This window comes from Mytilus trossulus, chromosome 7 (assembly GCF_036588685.1).
Source record: "Mytilus trossulus isolate FHL-02 chromosome 7, PNRI_Mtr1.1.1.hap1, whole genome shotgun sequence".
Classification (NCBI taxonomy): domain Eukaryota; kingdom Metazoa; phylum Mollusca; class Bivalvia; order Mytilida; family Mytilidae; genus Mytilus; species Mytilus trossulus.
Genome location: NC_086379.1, coordinates 54,900,529 through 54,923,845, shown reverse-complemented (window position 1 = coordinate 54,923,845; position 23,317 = coordinate 54,900,529). Strand labels below are relative to the sequence as shown.

Sequence of the window (23,317 nt, the reverse complement as noted above, 5' to 3'; positions counted from 1 at the left end):
GTTTAATGATCTGAAAGAATAAATGTTGAAAAATTCAGAATACCACTTCCTAAACTACATCACTTGTGCACATTTCAAGCTTTTCCATATGTTCTCAATGTATACATGCTCTTCAGAGGATATTCTTTTGAGTAAAATATGCTTCTCAAAATACATATATCTATACTGTAAGAAACATGCAATTTCAGTGTCTTTTAATAAATGGAAAACGTTGAACTTTTCATTACCCACTGAGCTAAACAACACAAATTACACTATCTGTCTGTATATATCCCTAGTATTGCAGGCAAAATCTTTTCTTTTTTTTTTTACCATTTTTTGTTGTTGGGAAAATTGATTCTAGGCACTTCCTTGGTCTTTTCACAATTATTAGTAATCAACTGCTGCTGAAACACCCAAAACAACCTTCTTTATCGACGTTAGGCCATGGTAATTAATGTTGGTTTCCCCATAAAAGTGAAAATATTTACAGCCTGGCATACAGGAAAACCTTTTTATTTTTATTTTTTTATTGATTCATCTCCGAGTATTTCTGTTTATTTCATGTTTTATTCCCAATCTGATGACATTGCAATTATAAACCAGGGAGCAGGAGCACATATACCCATCTTGGCTTTTGTCCCCACAGAAGACATTGTACAGACATAGTCAAAATAATTATAAAGTCTTGAAAGGCTATTATATTATTTTTGCTATGACACATAACAGTGACAATGTAAGCAATTCAAGAGTCATAATTATTTGGACTAGTGCAGACACTGCCTAATTAATTAGAAACCAGTATCTGTATCTGTCTGTATCTGTATTTCCCACTTGTGAAATTAGGATGGGTACGTCACAGATTCCTTTCGGCTATTCATGTTTGATGGCATGATAGTATGATATTGCTTCCTATTTTTTCTAAAAAAATTCCTTTTAGAAGTGTTTATCAAGGCTGTACTTATACCCAACATGTATTCTAATTTAAGACAAGCCTACTAGCATCTTTATTGGTGATCATTGTTTTGCTGAAGGTGTTAAAACAAAGTAAGTTGAGTCTTTGAGATGCCCCCCCCCTTTTTTTTTAGTTACTAATTGCATAGTATAGTTTTATAATGATTGGCATTGACAACAGATGTTTTTACAACATTAAATCAGTGAAACTGAATGGATAGTTTTAAAAAAGATTATGTTTTTTTCCATCTTCTGCAGCGATGAAAAACTCAAAAAGAAAAAATCTCAAAATCCGTCAGTTTTGAAAACATCTAAAATTATTTACATTTTTTTTTATCTCAGTAAAAGAATTTCATATTAAGGACATACAATCTTTGTATCAGATATGGAGACAAGTGTCTCATCAATAAAACCAGTGATCGAAAAAAAGAAAAATGCTAACCCGCGGTTTCTGTCAGATTTTCACAATGAAGAGGTCTATTTCAAGAGAGATAACTCTTTTTTGTCTATTTTTTTCGAAACAAGAGGCCCCCTAATGTACATGAATAAGATTTTTTGTCATCATTTTAAAATTATTTGCCGTTTAGCTTTATTGATTTCAATTATCATCCTCTGGTTTAAGCAAAGACATATAATATATATGGGTCATTTTCTAAAAATGTCGAATTTTCAGTATGAAGATAAAATTAGAAGATATTTTTTTTTATTATGGGCCCCAAAACGGCATTTTAATATATAAACAATACAACATCAATAATTTTCATAAAACAATACAAACGATGATATATATATATGTATATATATTTAAAAAAAATATTAATGAGAACAATTTAAGCTCTTAAAGAATGTGTAGATAAAGAATCTATGATTTTTTATTTATTTTTTAATACTAATGCATTTTAATGCAAGCCGGTGTGCCGGGTTGATATAGATAACAAACAAGCAGCCGAAAAAGAAAAATAGATAATCATATATGTAAAGTATGATTGAAAGCATGCATAACAGATCAAGTTATTTAAAGTCGGGTATACATATAACAATACAACATAAGCTCTTTAGAGCTTTGAAATGACATACAAAAATATATGATAAGCACAAAACTGAACCAAAACATTCTCCAACTGTAACTCCTTTTACGGTTCAATTGACAATTTTTTACTGCTTATTTGGTCTATCATGTATACGGTATCTGCAGCAACAAAAAGCGAAAAATCTTCTTTTAAGGGTAATAACTCTTATATGGGACCAAATGATGTTATATATGTAGGACTCAAATCTATGGCGGGTTCCAAATCTATGGCAGATTCCTAATCCATGGCAAATGTGACGTTACAAACGCCAAATCTATGGCAGATTTTTGTTTTCTCCAAATCTATGGCAGATCTAACATATAACGTCACAATTCAATAACGCCATATTACATCGTCGCCGCCGCAAACGATGGCAGAACCCATAGATTTGAACACCATTCTAGATGACAACAATTTGACGATGGTTTACATAAAAATGTGACCCATTATCCGGAAAAGGGACACAATGTGCTGTACCGGTCGAAGTTAGCGATGAACAAGGACAACGCTTTTTTCAGTAACGTATATTTCAGAAAAGGAGTTATTATAGTAAACATTTTACTGTCTACAGTTGGCAAAGCTTAAAAAGTGAAACATGAAATTAACGGATATCAATTTTATTTAGACCGTCATAAAATAAAAAAGATGCCATAACAATGAATAACATATTTTATTAACATTCAAACTGTTCATTTTTATTTATCCCCCTTTTTTTTTAATTAAAAATCAACCTTCTTGTTTGTTAAGGGACTTAACGTTAATTACTATTTGGTTAAATAAATGCATAGATTAGAAAATGTTTATTTTTACGGAGCACATAATTTCAATCTTGAAGTTTGTATTTATGTTAGAAATTCATCATTTACGGGTTTTTTTTGCCGCCATGATTTTGTTGACCAGTATTGACTGTTTATTTCACAAATGTTAATAGACATGCTTCCGTTGTCGTACATGTTCACTTGTTTAAATAATGCAAGTTAATGGTCGTATGTGTACTGCATTATTTTCCATTTGCAATTCATTTTCCATAGACTTTGACACAATAAAAATCCGCCAAAGATTAGGAAATTACAAAACTTGCCATAGATTAGGATTGTAAAAAATCTGCCATAGATTTGGGATGGCATGACGTCAAATTTGCCATAGATTAGGAATCTGCCATAGATTTGGAACCAACCATAGATTTGAGTCTTACATATATACTGTGACATCATAGGTTTGAAGTTAATAGTCAAAACTGGGTGTAAATCAGAATAAGCTTCCAGTCTGGAGTTCACGAACGGCACACATGAGATCAACCCCGGTTTTAGTGGGTCCGGTTCGTGTTGCTCAGTATGTAGTATTCAAGCTATGTTGTGTTTTGTAAACTGTTGTCAAGTTGACTTTTTGTGTTTGTTTTTTTGCCATGGCATTGTAAGGCCGTTTGTGGCGGATTAACTGTCCCTTCATATCTCCGCCTAGATACCCCAAGCCGGAATACTCATGTTAAACTCTGGAATTGTTTTAAGGTAATAATCTATACAAAGCACCAAAATGTCGTCATTTCAATCAAAACCAAACGGACCTTTTAAACAGACGTTTTACTGAAGAAGGGGTATAGTTGTGATACTGTTGTCAATTTATTAAAGATGCACTCTCATGCATGTCATTGATATTGATTCACTTATAGGGTCTTTGCATCTGAAATAAACACACGTATCTTTTGTTAATGTCATCTAACATCGGACTTCTTTAAAACTGAATTTCACTGCGCGTATTTTAGAGTGCAGCATGCTTGTTTATTCTATTAGTATATCAATTGGCTACAGATATTGTGGAGGGTTGAAAACAATCTAATTACAATATAAAACTTTGATTTCGTTATATTCCATATGTGGAGCATCAGAGTTAAATATTTGTATTAGATTGCTTTAAGATCCCACAAAACATGTTTAACCTATTCTGTTTTTAAGTCAGGAGCGGCTCTGACCTTTGTTAGTCAAAGTTGTATGTTTTTTAAGTTTAGTTCATTTATATGTTTTGGAGTGTGACATACATTTTCACTGAAATACACAATTTTGTTTAGGGGCCAGCTGAAGCACGCCTCCGGGTGTGGGATTTTTGCGCTGTGTTGTAGACCCATTGGTGGCCTTGTGCTATTTTCTGATCTTTAATTGGACGGTTTTTTTTTTACTTTTCCATTTTTAATTTTATTAGAACATTTGGCTCCGTAGTTTCAGATGAGGATACATTTTTTTTTAAAGTTTTAGAAGATGGACAGACAATAAACGCCGACGTCAAGTGAAAGAGTTTTCAAGAAAATTGGCAAAAAACGAAAAATAAGTGGTTAAAATCGTCAATACCGGCAATACGATACGGGGTTTTGTCATTGTTTAAAGAAGATTTTTTACTTGCTTACATTCACTTCATTTGAACTTTGGTGAAAAGGAAATTGTCTCATTGGTAATCATACTGGCCACATTTCGTTTTTTTTAAACACTCAATTAAGGAATGGACTATTTCAACACTTTTTGGGGGTTTTGTTAATGCAATGTTAGACAAAACCCCCAAAAAGTGTTGAAATAGTCATTAAGGGGTAATACAATGTAACATCAATATGAAGCCGATTCAAAAATTGTGCCATGTAACGTTAACTTGGTTTAAGATCTTGTCATGTCGATTTTTTTTATGTTTTATCAATTGCAAGCTAGAAGGCAAACACGGACAAACAAATTGGTGAAAATTCGTCATCCAAAGAACACACACAAGGATTTTTTTCAAATGAAAGAATAAATGTTAAAATTTCATTTTAAACATGCCGTAAGCAAATCGTCTGATCGTTTTGATGTTTTAAAATGAACAGTGTACATATTTTATATCAACAATCTGGACAGTTCTGTTCCCGTAAAATTTTCTCTATTGATAATCGTTTGAGGTTCCATAGTTTTAGAGACGATGTTTTTAAAAGTTAACGGAAAAACTCATCAAAGCTGTTGGCATCCTATTCTATAAAGTTGGACAGCTGCTTTGTGTCTTACTTTTCTGATAAGATTACCAAAGGTTTTAATGTTTAAACATGTTTGATCAGTTAATAGATATAGGAAGATCAGTTAACATGTATTATATCAGGGTAATTTTTACCATAAATAGAATATTTATAGTAGGTTGCTTACAGGGTACCGTGAATTTTAATACAAAGATTTCGATTACAATACTACAGTAGAGGAAAACGAGAACCTTTTACTTCCGCAACAAGTATGAAAATTGCATTTTTTTTAAGATTGGTTCGCTGGTATGTCTTGCTTGCTTACCTGGTAATGATTATACAATACGTCATAACATCACCAAGTCTTCAAAGATTGATTGATAATATATTATAGTTCTGCATTGAACTTCTTTACAACTTTTATTATCATGTAATCCTGTCAAAGTTTCTGTTTTTGTTTGTATGAAACTCAATCTTGTGTACAGTCACCAATATTACAGTGGAGGTCAAGGTCAGATGACACCTGCCAGCTAGACATGTACACCTTTCAATTAATCTTTTTTGTGTGAACTATTACTATAGTATACTGTCATGGAGATGTGTGTATCTATAACATGTACTGGTTTTATTGTACATTCGTTTAAGCATCTTTAATATTCTGTTGATAACAAAAGTGATGCTGAGATTCCAAAGCCTAGAGCATGTGTCTATCACAAATCATCTTCCATAGCCAAGGGTTAAGATCCAGTCCCCTCCTGGCTAGCGAAGATGAATTACTTTGTGCATATAGATATAACCAAATGCTCCGCAGGGCGTAGCTTTATACGACCGCAGAGGTTGAACCCTGAACGGTTGGGGCAAGTATGGACATAACATTCAAGCTGGATTCAGCTCTAAATTTGGATTGTGATTAAATAGTTGACACAGCATAGGTTTCTGACACAGAATGAATGTGTTCTAATGAAATTAAAATTTTTGTTTTCTCTTAGAGCAATTCACTATGCTGTTGAATATTATTCCTCTCAAAAAAATGTTTGAAGAAATTTTCTTTTTATTTATGAAATTTCAAATGAGAAAATTGAACCCATTTTTTTTAATCACATCCCCCTTTCCCTTATTCCAAAACTAATCTCAATTAAAATTTCTAATGGAGTTTGCAACAATTACTACTCATTTAAATACATCATAAAATATTAAGATGTAAAAAAACTGCTTGTTATCACTGAATGGTAAAGATTATTTTAATTTATCAGTTGGTAGTAAAAAGTGAATATACATTGTATATTGTAAACGAGTCTAAATTGAAAACTACGTTCAAACCTATGATTGCGTTGGATAAAAACCGCAATTTTTATACGTGTGCATGTCAAACAAATTTCGTTGTAGAAGGGTCTAAAAACAGCACAAACAACATTTTCCAAAAGACCAACAAAGTGAAAAAGTATATTTAAACAAAACGCATTTGACTAACAGGTCGAAACAACTGATGTTCTTTAACCCTGCTGACTGCCATTGGCGACTGCCAAATAAAATTGATCACAAGTTGTAACAAACTGGATCTTAATATAAATTTAATACGTCACAGAAAAAAAATGTATATATAACAAAGATTTAAGTTGATTCTGGACAAAGAAAGATAACTCCAAATAAAAAAAATTCTTACAATTAGATATTTCTTGCTTACTATTCTGGACAAAGAAAGATAACTCTAATTAAAAACAAAATTGCTATTTCACAATATTTTGCAATAAGATATTTCTTGCCATTGCACAATACTGTGCAATTGAAAAGACTTGCTATTGCACAAAACTTAATATAATAATTTTAGATCCTGATTTGGACCAACTTGAAAACTGGGCCCATAATCAAAAATCTAAGTATATGTTTGGATTCAGTATATCAAAGAACCCCAAGATTTCAATTTTTGTTAAAATCAAACTAAGTTTAATTTTGGACCCTTTGGACTTTAATGTAGACCAATTTGAAAACAAGACCAAAAATGAGGAATCTACATACACAGTTAGAATTGGCATATCAAAGAACCCCATTTATTCAATTTTTGATGAAATCAAACAAAGTTTAATTTTGGACCCTGATTTGGACCAACTTGAAAACTGGGCCGATAATCAAGAATCTAAGTTCATTTTTAGATTCAGCATATCAAAGAACCCAACCGATTAATTTTTTGTCAAAATCAAACGAAGTTTAATTTTGGACCCTTTGGACCTAAATGTAGACCAATTTGAAAACGGGACCAAAAGTTAAAAATCTACATACACAGTTAGATTCGGCATATCAAAGAACCCCAATTATTCAATTTTGATGAAATCAAACAAAGTTTAATTTTGGACCTTTTGGGCCCCTTATTCATAAACTGTTGGGACCAAAACTCCCAAAATCATTACCAACCTTCCTTTTATGGTCATAACCCTTGTGTTTAAATTTCATAGATTTCTATTTACTTATACTAAAGTTATGGTGCGAAAACCAAGAAAATGTTTATTTGGGTCCCTTTTTGGCCCCTAATTCCTAAACTGTTGGGACCTAAACTCCCAAAATCAATACCAACCTTCCTTTTGTGGTCATAAACATTGTGTTTTAATTTCATTATTTTCTATTTACTTAAACTAAAGTTATTGTGCGAAAACCAAGAATAATGCTTATTTGGGCCCTTTTTTGGCCCCTAATTCCTACATTGTTGAAACCAAAACTCCCAAAATCAATCCCAACCTTTCTTTTGTGGTCATAAACCTTGTGTCAAAATTTCATAGATTTCTATTAACTTAAACTAAAGTTATAGTGCGAAAAAACCAAGAAAATGCTTATTTGGGCCCTTTTTGGCCCCTAATTCCTAAAATGTTGGGACCAAAACTCCCAAAATCAATACCAACCTTCCTTTGTGGTCATAAACCTTGTGATAAAATTTTATAGATTTATATTCACTTTTACTAAAGTTAGAGTGCGAAAACTAAAAGTATTCGGACGACGACGACGACGACGCAGATGACGACGCCAAAGTGATAGCAATATACGACGAAATTTTTTTTAAAATTTGCGGTCATATAAAAAGATGTGGTACGAATGCCAATGAGACAACTCTCAATTCAAGTCATAATTTCAAAGGTAAACCATAATAAGTCAAAGTACGATTTTTAACACGGAGCCTTGGCTCACATCGAGCAGCAAGCTATAAAGGGCCCAAAAAAGGTATCTGGAATAATCTTCATCATGTATGCTGGCAATCATAGGGATCTTAAGTAAAATATTTTTTTAAAGTCACAATTACAAAAACAAGTAAAACTTAACAGAACAGCCAGAATCAACTATGCATTTTCAATCTTCCCTTCCAAAAAAGGTGGACAGTTGCAACCTTAGTTGCACAGTTAGATATCTTTCTTATATTATAGAAAATATGTCTTGTTCTAAGAATAGAACAGTACTTTATTTGAAGAGTTGCCACTGACGAATCCAGAACTGATATTGATAAAAGACTGTTATCCTTTATTTTTCAAACCCTATGATCTGTATATCAGATTCAAGCAGCTACCAAACTGTAGTAAAAAAGTCCCAAAATAATGTATGTATGTGCCTGTCCCAAGTCAGGAGCCTGTAATTCAGTGGTTGTCGTTTTTTTTATGTATTTCATATTTGTTTTTCCTTTTTTTTTTTTGTACATAAATTAGGCAGTTTTTTCATTTGAATTGTTTCACTTTGTCATTTAATGGCCTTTTATAGCTGACTATGTGGTATAGGCTTTGCTAATTGTTGAAGATCGTCTTGTGACCTATAGTTGTTAATTTCTGTATAATTTTGTCTCTTGTCTCATTGGCAATCATATCACATCTTCTTTTTTATAAAGCTTCCGAGATTTATGTATATTTATATACAGTTTCAAAACATCTTGATTCTTCTGGATTTTGAAATATAAATCTCTATAGCTTTCCAATGCTATTGTCACAGGGGTTGACAATCAATTATGTATCCATGTCTCACCTTCAGTTCAATTTGGCCAAAAAATGGTTAAAAACAAATTGAATGGCACAACTTTAATTGTAAAACTGTACTAGCTTGTTAAAAGCATAACAGTATTGTTCCAATCAAACAACACAAGGCCAGAGTTGTGATAGACAGATAATAGAATAGTACATATCAAATGCATACTATTTACATTATTCATAATTGTAATAATATAATATCATATCATAATTGATATCTATTTAAAGTGTGATGCAGAACAATATTTAAATATATTTTTTGGGATTAATATTTTTGGGATTAACAGCTGACTGAGTCAGTGCAGATAAAAAGATACTATTCACATTTAATCTAATATGTAGAAAAGATTTAAATGTAATTTTGAAATAAATGCAACAAAATGTGAATGAATTAAGTTTTCATTATCATGTATCAAACTATTATTTCAATTATGTATTCCATTTGTTGAAATTAAACTGAGATTCATCAATCTTTCATGATTTGTATTTATATCAAATATATAAATGCATGCATTTTATTCTTTCAAAATTTCTATTTCATTATTTTTGAAAATAAGATACACTTCATTAAAAGTATAATGTTTCTAAAAAAAATAGTAACTACCTACTTGCAATATATTTCCCTTATAAACGAAATATATATCTCTTTTTCTAACTATTTTTTTTAAATGAATTTGGAAGGTAAATATTTGAGTGTACATTTTAGTTTCTCAAGCATTCAAATGTCATTTGAAATATAAATTTCCAATAATTGATGAACAACAACCTTTCACAACACATAGTCATTACATATGTATCAATCACTGCAACAAGATGTCTTGTTCACATACTCAATAAATATGGCAGTAATGTTAACAACAATTATATCTTTAAATGTGTTTTTTTATGCAAAGAAGAATCACATTTCTAATGCTGAGTATCGTTAACCGTAACTTTACTTCAGGGTTTGAAACAATCTAATCAAAATACAGATTGTGTGTTTATGCTTTCCTTAAAAGGATCTGACATAACTCCTGTATATTGTCTGTTCTGGTAAGTATTACAACAGCCAATGAAATTCCTGTCTACATAATTTTGAAGATGTGTAACATTACAACAAAATTGGTCAAAAAGGTTATAAATAGAAAGCTGAACAGAACGTTTTCAGATTATCATGAGCCACGTGATCTCTAATTTAATCAGATTGAGTTTGAAATTTGTCAAAAACAAAAATACAACCTTTATCATACTCTATTTTTACCATACCAAATTTTCTCCTGTTACAATTTCATACCATAGTAAAATATTGAAAATTGTGAAAAATTCAAATGAAATGCACTCTTCATTTACCAAACATTTTGCAGCAATATTTCTACAACATACAATAAGGTGATGTGGTATGATTGCCAATGAAACAACCACCAAACATCATCCAAATAATGTGGACGAACAAGTCCCATAGAGTGATAAATTAAAACAACCACACAACTCCAGCCCTTATATCACAACCATATTGGATACAACAAATTCTTTCAAAATTACAATAAATATTTTATATACAAATCTAACTAGAAACTCAACTTTGATTGACTTATAGCACAAAGTACAGAAAACTGATAAAAAAAACTTATTGGAATGTGTTATTTAGCTTAGTTATTGACAATATCTTACATTTACCCATAAATTCTCTGCACAAATGATTACTAAAAATTCAGAAATTATTAAAAGGTTTCTATTATTTCTGCATTTAATAAGAACATTTATTCATATATCTGATACATATACCATTTTGCAGGTTTCCTCGAAATCACAATAATCATTTCACATTTTGGGTAATTCTTTAAAATATCAGAATAATAAAAGCTAGCAATAATTTCTGAATTTACAGTATTCTAATATCATTGATATTCGTTGCAAAAAATGTACTATAATCTTAAAATGACCAGCAAATCTTTAATTTGTGTAAATATTATCACTTTGTTCTCTTATGATTCTCGTCATTAAAATAATTAATTTACTCTCTCAAAAATAATTGTATCTTCTACAGTATCACCATCGCTAATACTATAAAACTATTGTTTGTTTTTTCTCCATTTTTTAGCATTTGTGATTAATAAATGAAAGCAGATTTCAAAATCTTTGACCATGAGTTCTAGAGTAAATGGCAAAATCTGTTCTATATATAAGGTGTATAATTGTACAAAATACTGGAATGCACATTGTGGCAAGGATCTTAAAATGATGAAAATAACAAAAAAAACAAATATGGAATACAAAAATATTGGAATGTGAGAATCAAAAACTATTGATGGTCATGCATGAACACATCTGATCTATAGTTTATTATTAAAATGCAATGTCAAGTAGAAAAATATTATTAATGAAATAACCCATCATTACTAGTGCTCAAATAGTGCAGTATATTAATTTTACTTTTAAAGTAATATTATTTGTAGATTTGAAATGTGAGTGCTTTACTGACAAAGAGAAACATTTGTAATGTAAGTTGTGAGTTTCAATTGAATTCTGAAAGTGTACACAAAGTTTGACATTCAGTGAAAAAATATGAAATAATGAAATCTTAACAAAAATACATGTATGGAGGTCAGAGGTCATATATAGGTAATAATAGTCTAGTTTTTAAATACTCTATAAAAAAATTAAGTGATTATCTTGATGGCATATATCATTGTCAGTAATTAAACTTCACATTAAATATAAACCATAATGCCCTAGTAGAATGACATAATAAAGTTGTCGAATGAAAAATATTTAATAATAGCCTGAATCTTTAATGCAAAAAATATATGTTAATAAAATATATTGTTATATGAAAAAAAAAATATATAGCAAAATATTTATCATGAATAATTCAAAAAGTTGCATTTTAATATAAAACTGGGATGGAATCCATGTGCAAGGCAAAATTAATCTCTAGTATTGCTGTATACCACAAAGGGTATAAAGGCACAATTTGTCCAGTCTTGAAATAATCAGATTTTTATGGTTAAAAAAAAAGTGTATTCTTTGAAAAAATAAAACATTTGTTGAAAAAATCAATCAGTTCCCTAGTTTAAGCATTCATTCAGGAATTACAGAACCCATCTGCACGTAACTAGCATAAATGTATAAAATCATTTCTGTGTGAAAATTACATACAAGAATAAGATATTATAATTTAGGTTTAAGTTGATTTTTTTAACAGAAATCTAACCCACCATGATAGGTTAATTTGCGAACTGTATCTTAAAATTATTTTCACATTTTCGTAATTTCTGAATAAACACAATATTTATCTATTCTGTTTTAAGCATATCTTTTTACACTAACCATTGAAATGAAAGATGAAAACAAAAAAAAACATTTGAGGAGATTATATATCTGCTCCTTCTTCATAAATAACGACAAGACAAGGTTGTTATTCTGAACGTGACAGTAGATGATTGTTTGTTGAAACTGTTTAATGTTCCTGGTACATTTCAAATCAAAAACCAAAAACTTAACATTTTTAAAAATCTTATATAAATTTACAACCCAATAAAATAAGACACATAAATTTATGCAACATTCAACAGAAATAATACAATAATAACAGATCTATTACATGTTTTACAACAAGTTATTATGTCACATTAAATGTATTTTAAAATTCTTGCTTATTGTTTGAGACATTTTCCAAAAAAAAAAAAAAATATTTGACACATTTACACATTGTATTAAGGTGGAGCATTTTGTACTAAATCATAAGAATATTGACATCAATGTTAAAAGGAAATATCTATCCTATTGAAAAGAGACATACAAAAAATGTATGCAAATTTGTTTTAAGTTACATAACAAGCAATATTGACCAGTACCTTTAAAGGAACATGTAACATACAGCGGCTCTTTTCACAAAAAAAACTTTAATATGACAAAAATTGATCAATAGTTATACCGAAATTTTCTTGACTTAAGAGAAGCCTTTTGTAAATGAATCATAGACTTTTTGAATACAGTTACTGTTTGAGATTATACAAACAATTTTTACTGTATATTTTCTCAAAAAAAATCAATAAAATGTTTTACTTATTATAGCATTAATGTCTAAAAATTATGAAAAAAACAAACATGCAATATATTTACAAATGATTTTATGGAATAAAATGAAATTAATACTGATAACTATCTTCAAAACAATAAAAAAAAAAATATCTATATAAGTAAATGAAATACTGGTAAGTACAAAAACATAGAAAGAAAATATGATTTTCTAAAGAAAGTTTTACAAAAAATATTTGCAAGTTTCAAGTTTCAAATTTTGTAAATTTAGAAAATTGTCAGGCTATATTTGAGATATAAGATAACACAACCAGTATACATCAAAAAAAGGTTTATATGAATTTTATAGTAATTATTTTGGTTGTATTTTTACCTTTATTAGTTTTGTTCTCAAATCAACAATAAGCTGTATGATACTTTAAATATCTTATATATATCCAATAACTATAAAGTGTTGTATTGACAGTGCTATACATTTCATAAATGCAGTCATTTTTTTAAATACAACAATTATTGCACATTAAACAATTTATATCTTTTGACAGCACAACTATTGAATAAAATACTGTTTCATTACACATGTATATTTATCCTGTATAACGAACAAATCAAAAACAAAAAGAAAACTGTTTAAGGAAAATTCCCATGTTCATAAGATTCAATGATTGAAGGGAAAAGTTCCCATGTCTAAAAGATTCATTGTTTGAAGCCAGGGAACATTTTCCATGTCCAAAAAAATAAATATTTGAAGGAAAAATTTCACCAATGAAATAAAAAATATTGATTTAAGCTGTTTTCCTTCTCTGAAACATTGTTATAGCTATGAACACAAAAACAACCTCAACAACATACATAAACGATTATTTTCATCATGTCATAAATAAATGAACATATCTTTTTTTTTTTTAATTCAACAAAGATACCTGATTAAAAATCTTTTACTTTAATATCCGATTGTAACCTGATTGTAAATAAATCTGATTAATACAACAACCATTAAAGCTAAAATCATTATCTGAATTTTACTTCAAAGAAAATAATGACGAAAATAACAGAACAACATGAAAACTGCAACCTATGGAAGAATTTTGAAAAAATAATAATACAACTGATGTAATAGACAACCTGAACCTAAATTTCAATTTTTACAAAATTAGAACTTAGTTTTTACATCTAAAGTTTTGCCTTCTTCTAAGGCATCATATACTTCTGCATATGCTTCCCCTGACATTGTTTCTCCATTTCTTTTCTCCTCACTAATACTAGATCTATTAGATTTATCTCCCTTGACCGATGACTGACTAGACAGACGTTGAGGCAGATTCATTTCCTCTTTTTTTCCTTTAACAGAACCAGGAACCAGATAATCATCTTCTGATACCAGAATATGTTCCTGACTTCCAACTGAGCGGTAACCAGTGTCCTCACTACTACACATGACGTCATGTGGATCAATATGAATATGTTCTGGTAAATGTCTTTCATCAGGAATATTGACACTGTGTCTATGATCAAGTAATTTCTTACTGTCATCCTGTCCCTCATCCTCTTCACTTTCATCGTTCTCTTCATCTATCTCATCTATATCATCCTCTCTCATCGACTGTGATAATTTATAATCATCTATATGTATAAATCCAGTTGGACTGGTAGTCTCCCCTTCATTTAACTTCCTTCTCTCGTTATCCATTCTTTGAATGAGTACTTGTATTTCATCACTTGTTGCATATGCTAGATCACTCTTTTTCCGTCTGTTCGGCATCAATAGAGGCTTTCCATCCCAAGGCTGCTGGTAAGGATTAGCATCCTTGTCATAGGAGATTTCTGATGCAGGACTGTTTGGCACAGTTGGTGATGAGACTAGAGGAGACAATGGGACAACAGGTCCAGTCGGAGGTATAGCTGGAACTGTCGGTGGCACAACTGGCAATGGCGGTGGGAGAACTGGTGGAGAAACTTTCTTCGGTTCTGTTGGGAAAAAAGAACCCATATTTTTGCCAGGAGTAGCAGGTTTAAATGGTGAAGTTGGATATTTTCTGCCATTCTCTACAGAATCATAGTAATTACCAGCCTCGTATTCATCATACACATTGTCCTCAGGTGATGGTAAAGGGGGAGCTGTAATAGTCAAACTGTGGGAAAATCTGTCTTCATCCTTCTTTCTAAGTCTCCTCCTCCTACAATTTGTGAATAAAATAAAGACATTGCTTCGGGTTCAGTACATATATATCATATATATATATTTGTTATATTTAGATGTTATAAACACATTATGAATGGAATTCACACCTAGATGACAGCCATTGTGAAATGGTCAAATAATTTTTAACTCTACATTCTTAGCTGAATACTTTGTCTACAATATTTCATTCAAAGTTTTTACTAGGAAAACATACCAGATTTTCATATAGTTCTTTGAATTCATTGCAAGATTATTACATTTGAATCTTCTAAGCTGTCAAAATGTTAATTGCATAATACTTTTTTCAGAATATTTACTAATAAACTCAACAAAGATACCAGGACTAAATTTAGTATATACGCCAGATGCGTGTTTTGTCTACAAAAGACTCATCAGTGACGCTCGAATCCAAAAAAGTTAAAAGGGCCAAATAAAGTACGCAGTTGAAGAGCATTGAGGACCAAAATTCCTAAAAGTTTTGCCAAATACATCTAAAGTAATCTATGCCTGAGGTAGAAAAGCCTTAGTATTTCAAAAAATTCAAAAATTTGTAAACAGTAAATTTATAAATATAACCATATCAATGACAATTCATGTCAGCACAGCAAGTGCTGAATACTTGGCTTGTGATACCCTCGGGAAATAAATCTCCAGCAACTTGCTGTCTCATTGACCTCTATCCCCCATCTTGTTTTTTTCAATATCTGGTATTTTTGTTAATTTATTTGTTCTTCAACTTAACAAGTAGTGAGGTTTGTTTTTAAAATGTTTCAATCATATGTTGAAGTACCTCTCTTTCATAAAACTTGCCATATAGATTTAGTTAATATTCTATTAAGTGGCCTCAGTCAGAAGTAATCTAAGTGATATATCTATTGTCTGATTTTATTTTTACAGAACTTGATGTTTATTTCTGAGTCAGGTTGTCTCTGTTGATATCCTTTACAACTTATCCAGACTAAAAAAAAATCAAAATATATTCACTTATATTTGGTAAATGTGTGGTACATCAAAATATAATTCATGTAGTCCTCTTGTGGTGAAATGATTGCAATATTTGTATTGTAGGTCCCCCTTAGTATTGTATCCATCATATTTATACTTTCTTCCCTATGAAATATTGGGATTGAGCGTTCCAGATATAGGTAAATCCAGAAATTTATAAAATAATACTTTTCATTTAGAAAACAAACCAACCTTCTACAACACACTACTATAATAATTAGCACTACAACGACCAATCCTGCAACAACACCAGCCACTATAGGTATCACATCTGTAAGTAAACAAACAAATATATAAATCATAATAAAACCAATTTAACACACAGATAATTAGGTAAACACTAAATTTAAATAAAAGATTGATTGTTGATGTTTTGATGACACTTTCAGTGCTAGTATTGTTTAGTTTGTTGTAGTCAGTTTTTATTGGTGGAGGAAGTTAGAGTGCCTTGATAACGAATACTAACCTTTTACAAGAAACTGACAATCTTTCATTCAGTTTCTTGTATCATATTTTTCAAAATAATCTAAATTTAATCAGCATACTATGAGTATCTAAGCAAGGGTCCCAAAACATTTGCACATCATTTTGGTCATGTTTTAAAGAAATATGAAAAATGGACTCTGAGTAATTTTTTAAATGTAATGTCATATTCCTATCAAAATCAATGCATACATGAACCTTCATCATGTGTATAACAGCATGAATTATGTGAAATTTCAATCTTTTCTTTAATAGTCAAATCTTACAATTAAGATTTGTGGATTACAATTAAAGAGCTATTAATGAACTAAAAGCATGAACTTCTTGGAAATTTACCATGTAAGTTTGATTTGGTTAATGAATATACTTGATTATTTTTACAAAGGAGCAAGACATCAACGAGTTTCAAAATCCCATATATACATGTACTTGTGGCAAATGATTCAAATATTGTTGAAAATCTTTTACACTTGCAATTTGCATAGAAAAATTGTTTTTAGTTTAGAAAAAAAGAGTCTTATCTTGTACTTGTAAAATAAAACACATTCATACTGCTATAAATAAAAGCAAATGTAAGACCCCCATCTATTGAATTGATTTAAGTTTAATTTTTTTATGTAAATTGTAGAAAATTTAAAAACTTTTAAGACAGAATTTCAAAGTCAATATTCTAATCACTAATACCTTTATATTAAGTGATACTTCTATCTTATCTCCTACTTTAATATTTACTCCAATTTGTTCACAAGAGAAATAACTGAATTGCAACGTGTATATTAAATATATTTTTAATACCAAATAAAATGGCCAGAAATGGTGCAGATTATATTTAACAAAGTCAAAGACAACAAAAAAGCAAAAATGTTGATTCTATGACTTTTGTTTGCATTTTTTGTCATGTTTTGGTTTTATATAGTAACCTTGTTTCTTTTTAGAATCCAGAATAGTTAAATTATTTCTCAATATTTTTAGGTAATTGTAATGAACAATATCAATTTCTTAATATTTAGTACACACTAGAACACACCCATGATATCGCGGGTCCGTGACTGAATTAAAGTATATAAAGGTCCTGGAATAAAGTATTTTTTTAATCAACAGCATTGTCCTATATTAGTTATAAATAAAGTTGAATTCTTTGATTCACTGTTTTACGTCATGCCCGCTTACAAATTGAAAACTGTACCTATAGGCCTTATTTTTAGTCCAGATTTTTAGTATTCGTATTATCTTAGAAAGTCTTACTGATTAAAATGCTACAATAGGTAACAATTTAACCTGTGATTATGACCCGTGTATATAGCATATTAATCCTGAATACACCGTTTGTTAGTGCGCCTGTCAGATGCGGATCGTACAGATAAGGTAATAGGTAACAGGTGAATATACTATTGGTATCGGTATCGGACTCGACCTGGAACTTCTTAATTATTGGCAATATTAATTACGTGGAAAACAAAAGGGCCTGGAGTGGTGTGATTTTTAATCTACACCTTTGTACTATATTAGTTATATATAAAGTTGAATTCTTTGATTCGTCGTTTTAACGTGATGACGGTTGACAAATTGGACCTCGTAATTTTAGTATTATAGATTTCTCCTTTAATTGGATAGGATGAAAGAAATCTTGTTGATCAACCTATTGATATCTCAATTTTCATTAGAAATGAAACAAACTAATATTTAAGTGAATACCTGTTCCTTTTTCAATATTGCCAGGATTATGACCTTTATCTTCACTTGGCCTTGAATCTACAAAAGATGTATAACACTGTATAACTAAATAGTTTCTATGAAATTTACTAGAACTTAACAAATTTAAAAACATTTGCATGGTTGCTGCTACATGAATAATTCATCATGGCTTAATTCTTATATAATTTGAATTGATAATTATGTGCAAATCAAAGAATAAAAGGAACTGTGAATTATTGTATTTTAAATATGTTTTCAAAGTTTATGAACTTTAAAAGGTAGCAGATATATCTTACCAAAAGTTGAAGGTTGAACATAAGAAGGAGTGGTTGAGGGATAAAACTCTGGTGGTACACATACATTCTGTAAGCTGCGATGTATTGCACCAGAACCACATGTTATCGTCACGTCAACATCTGGTAATGTAGCTGGAATAGAAATCAAAACAAGTCAACAACTGAATAATTAATCTACAGAATTGATATCCAGGAATTGAGGTTTCACTTTTATCAATAGTTCTACAATGATTCATACTTTTCAAGTTGTTTCATAAAACTAAAATTAATATGTCCTTTGTTTTGGTTATTCATAGCTCTCCATTAATATATTTTGTTATAAATTCAGACAGGATGTCATATTTTTTCTCTATTCTGTCGTGTTGTCATGAGTTAAGAATTGAATGCTTCTTTTTGTAACCTCATTGGGGTGTAAAAGCGTTGACCGAAGTACATTTCAATACTTATAATTACATTTTTTAGCTATGATCATGAAAATACGAATTTTATAATTGTTTTATTTAATTCACCTGTGTACTTTATTGTGGGACCACATGTTATCATGAATGAAAAGTTTTATTGAGTGATGCAATTGCTTTAGGAATAACATGTGATGTGCAGTTAGCCAATCAGAATAAAGTATTATGATGAAACATACATCTAATGTTATTATAAAGATATGATGTTGTCAAGTACAATGTATAAAAAAATGGGGAATGTGTCAATGGAACACAGATGATGCCTCAGCTTTCATATACATGTAACGTTAAAAAGGGACATAACTCAAGAACAGCGAAAAATTACAACCCAAATCCATACTTAATCTGACGTGTGTGGTAATAAGCATTGTGTATAAATTTCTTACATTGGTTGAGGCAATCTCAAGTAACAGAACAGAAACAGAAATTCTGGATTTTTTTCTATTGGTATTGGGCCATGACTCTTAGAACAGTTAATAGTGATACCACACACATTTAATCTTGATATGTGTATTGTGATTAATAGCATTATGTATAAGTTTTAAATTATTTGGTTAAGGCAAACTAGTAAGAGAACGGAAACCTATTTTAGGACTCAGGCGAGTCCATGAGTCCTGGACTCATCAAAATCTGTCTGGACTCGTCATTTCCAAAACTGGTGAGTCCACAGATGCATCAAGATTGAAATATTTTGTATAAACTGAACACAATTAAACACAAATATCATCATTTTATAGCTTTAGATTAAAAGAAATCTGAATTTAATGTCATTTCATTGCTGTGGTAGGCCATGGAGACTAAAATATTACATTATATTGCAATAAATTACATTGTATCTTCTTATTGCTGTTGGACTCACCATGGCCAAAAATGATGAGTCCCTGGACTCGCCTTCAAAAATCCTTAGCGAGAACCCTGAAGTATCCATCCAATTACTGTGCACAAAATCACCAGAAAAACCCTGTTTCAAATAGTCTTAACAACTAAACAACTTCTATCAAGTATGTAGTATAATTTCTGATTGTATGCATACATGTACTTCATACTTATATATAGATATCCTTAAAGTTACTGCATTTTAAATGGCTTTAAAAATTCATGGCTTGATTTTCCTAGCTAATGCCTCTAGATATTACAATTCATGTACCTGATATACGTAACCATATCTGTGATATGTTCAGCTCTGCCTTATTATACATAGATATCCTAGCATATGGTGCTCTGGTGTAGTAATGATCTATTAAACCTCGTCTAAAAAGATTCCTTTGGCATTTATATGAAAAAGGTCGACTACCATACTGTCCATCAGTAATTTCAATGACACTGTGTGGATGACAATCTGTGATATCTTGGTTCTTATGGAGACGAACATCTACAGCTTGAAAGCGTAGTCTTGCATCGGAATCACAATCTGAGGTGGATATGACGCAGGCGCAGAGATTACTGTTTTGAAAACCAGGATGAGGTGTAGATTGTGATCCATTCAAGATTAAGTTGATTGCTTTTTTACCATAGATAGAACCATTGGAACACATGTCTACAAAGGTGTCATCTACAAACAAGTAACACTCAAAATTAATTTGTTGTCGATATGAAAATGTTAAGGTATAATAAACAGTAATACATGTACATTGTGTGATGCTTTATCAGTGCACATGCATAACAGACTTCTCTCACTGTAACTCTGATGATCAATAAAATAAGTGACCCTTGACATTTAATTGCATGTCTCCAGTCTCCCCTAAAAAAAAATCTAACTACATGTACATGTACTAGGTAGACATTGTTTTCTCATGTGTTTTGCTTATACTAAATAGTCAAAATAAAATTTCACGAAGTCTCATTCACTGATATACATGGATTAATGAAACAAGATAGTTGTTAATGATATTTCTTTTTAAATGCTGATTTAACACCATCATATAAGTGGTCCATGATACATCACTCTTTTCTCTTCTCATGCTTATAGTTTTTTTTAATCATAATGATGTATATATAAACAGATACTAATGCTCTTTTATCATTATAACTACGATGTATTTGGAATTTTTATGGCCACTGTTAAGTTAAATATATGTTTTTAAAGGATTAACCTCTAGCTAAATTTCTGTAATAAAAACATAAATTTTACCATCTTCACAAGTGTATGTTGCTGCTACATAATTAGACACATCACGGGAAGAACACCTGGATACTGTTGAGATCTGCTCAGCCTTCAACCCATCACACTGTTGTTTCCCTGAACATTTAGTATACACTGGAAAAGCTACTGAGTCTGAGAATGGTATACGACAATCACCAGCATCATAGGAACAACACTGTCTCTTGTCTTGGCAAGGTTCTTGGACGTTTGGACAGTTGAATGAAACTTCTTTGGAAGCATATTCTAATTTATGTAAGGCAATTTTCTGTGATGCAGGACACTGTAGAGAATATGTATAACTACATCGTCCTGTACATGCCGTCACGTTTCTTTTACTGGTGTCTCTAAAACTCTCAACTGAAACAAAGAAAACAATTTTTTTATTATTCAAAAACTTTTGATGCATGCATGTCATGGCAGCATATGGACATATTTTACATCAAACCTACATGCATGTATGAATCAAACTACGACAGGATTAATTTATCTATGTGTTTATAGTATCAATTTCTGTTTATTGAGGACTACTAAATCAATGTAATTGTAATTTTATGAATACTTGTGTTTGTGGCTTTACAAATTTATATCCTACATGTACATGTACATGATCATGACAATGTATACATGTTAATTTACTGGAAATAATTTTTTGATTAAACGCTTGTTATTTACAGGAATTCAAATTTGCAATTGGTTTAGAGCAGATTAAATTCTATAGAACAATATTATTTCATATGTATTTCTTGTCATGACGCGTATTACATTATTATTAAACATGTACACCAATATTTCCTTGTTTTCTTGTAATATGCAGTTTCCTATCAATATCCATATACATTATTAATATACTGAAAAATCCTAGAGTACTGTTTATATTATAATTCAGCATTTTGAATAGCCTATGAGTTTGACTGTCCCTTTGGTATCTTTCGTCTCTCTTTTAGATGAAAAGTACTTCAAAAAACATTTCTATGAGACTATGTAACTTACATTGTACAAAAATATGGTATACTATAAACTAATTGGTTCTTCTGTCATAAGCATATATTATATTTACTTTCCGATCAACGATACCCTTACTTTTGGAAGTATTTTAAATTATTTTTTCCATAAAGAAGGTAAGGTTTTTCAAACTGGTGACTTCGATCCCTATAAGATTATTCAGTTTATGGATAGGAAACTGCACATTGCTAGTCCTAGATTGCAATAAGGAGTATTGCGTAATGTAGTTTTTGTTGATTTTAATATTAAAAATAATTTAATAGTTAAAAAGCCTGTATATAGTAATTAAATCTATTATTCCGGGATTTATTTCGGAGCAGTGATTTCCTTCGACTGTATTATTATTTACTAGTATTTGTACATGTTGTATCATTGTTTACCTTTTTTATTGTCAATACAATTTATTGATTCACTCACCATAACAAATAAATTGCAGAGCTAAAATGACAGAAGTTGTGCACCATTTCACTAGAACCATTGTAAACAACACTCAGCAACATTCGTTTGTTCTATCACATTGTTCTAACCAAAAAGTGACAGTACAACACATTTCGAATGCAGTTGACCTTACTAGAGGTAACAACACACAATTTGTTTGTCGTTTGCTTTACACAAATACATTGAATATTCAATAACTAATACGTGTATCGTTCGAAGTTATTGCTGTTGAAACGTTTCTGAGAGAAACTGTTTAGAAAATGCAGGTAGATTATCTATATTTCATTGTTTAACTGAACATATTTGTAGTTTCGATTTTTGACTTCCCATTTCCTTTCACCTGAAACCGGAAGTACTGTAAACAGAAAAACAAATGCAATTCGTTGCATATTTCCGAATTTTAATTATCATCTAAATTCTTCCCCGAGTAGAGCAAGTTTAACAAGCATCATAATATTTATTTATTAACCACTTAAATTGTGTTTGTTCCGTGCTTCTCTCCCGGTCTCTTACATGTAGATTATTTTAGATAAGATAGTTTACTGTGACCAAGGATTTGTATAGTTAACGATTTCCCGAGAACTACGAGAACAACATAATATCCCGAAAACAAGATTATGTATCCCGAGAAC

The 23,317-nt window shown here is 30.5% G+C and overlaps 1 protein-coding gene across 1 annotated transcript; it reads right to left on the bottom strand.

Annotated features, from left to right (window-relative positions):
* Positions 1-13,865: 13,865 nt before the first annotated feature.
* Positions 13,866-23,022, bottom strand: LOC134725326 (uncharacterized). The gene is made up of 7 exons (XM_063589046.1): positions 22,665-23,022; positions 21,234-21,602; positions 20,250-20,654; positions 18,645-18,776; positions 18,349-18,405; positions 16,363-16,441; positions 13,866-15,160 (listed from the first exon to the last, which is right to left on the bottom strand). Exons 1-7 carry the CDS (start codon positions 22,723-22,725, stop codon positions 14,137-14,139), a joined length of 2,127 nt encoding a protein of 708 aa, XP_063445116.1. The 5' UTR covers positions 22,726-23,022; the 3' UTR covers positions 13,866-14,136.
* Between the last annotated feature and the right edge of the window lie 295 nt (positions 23,023-23,317).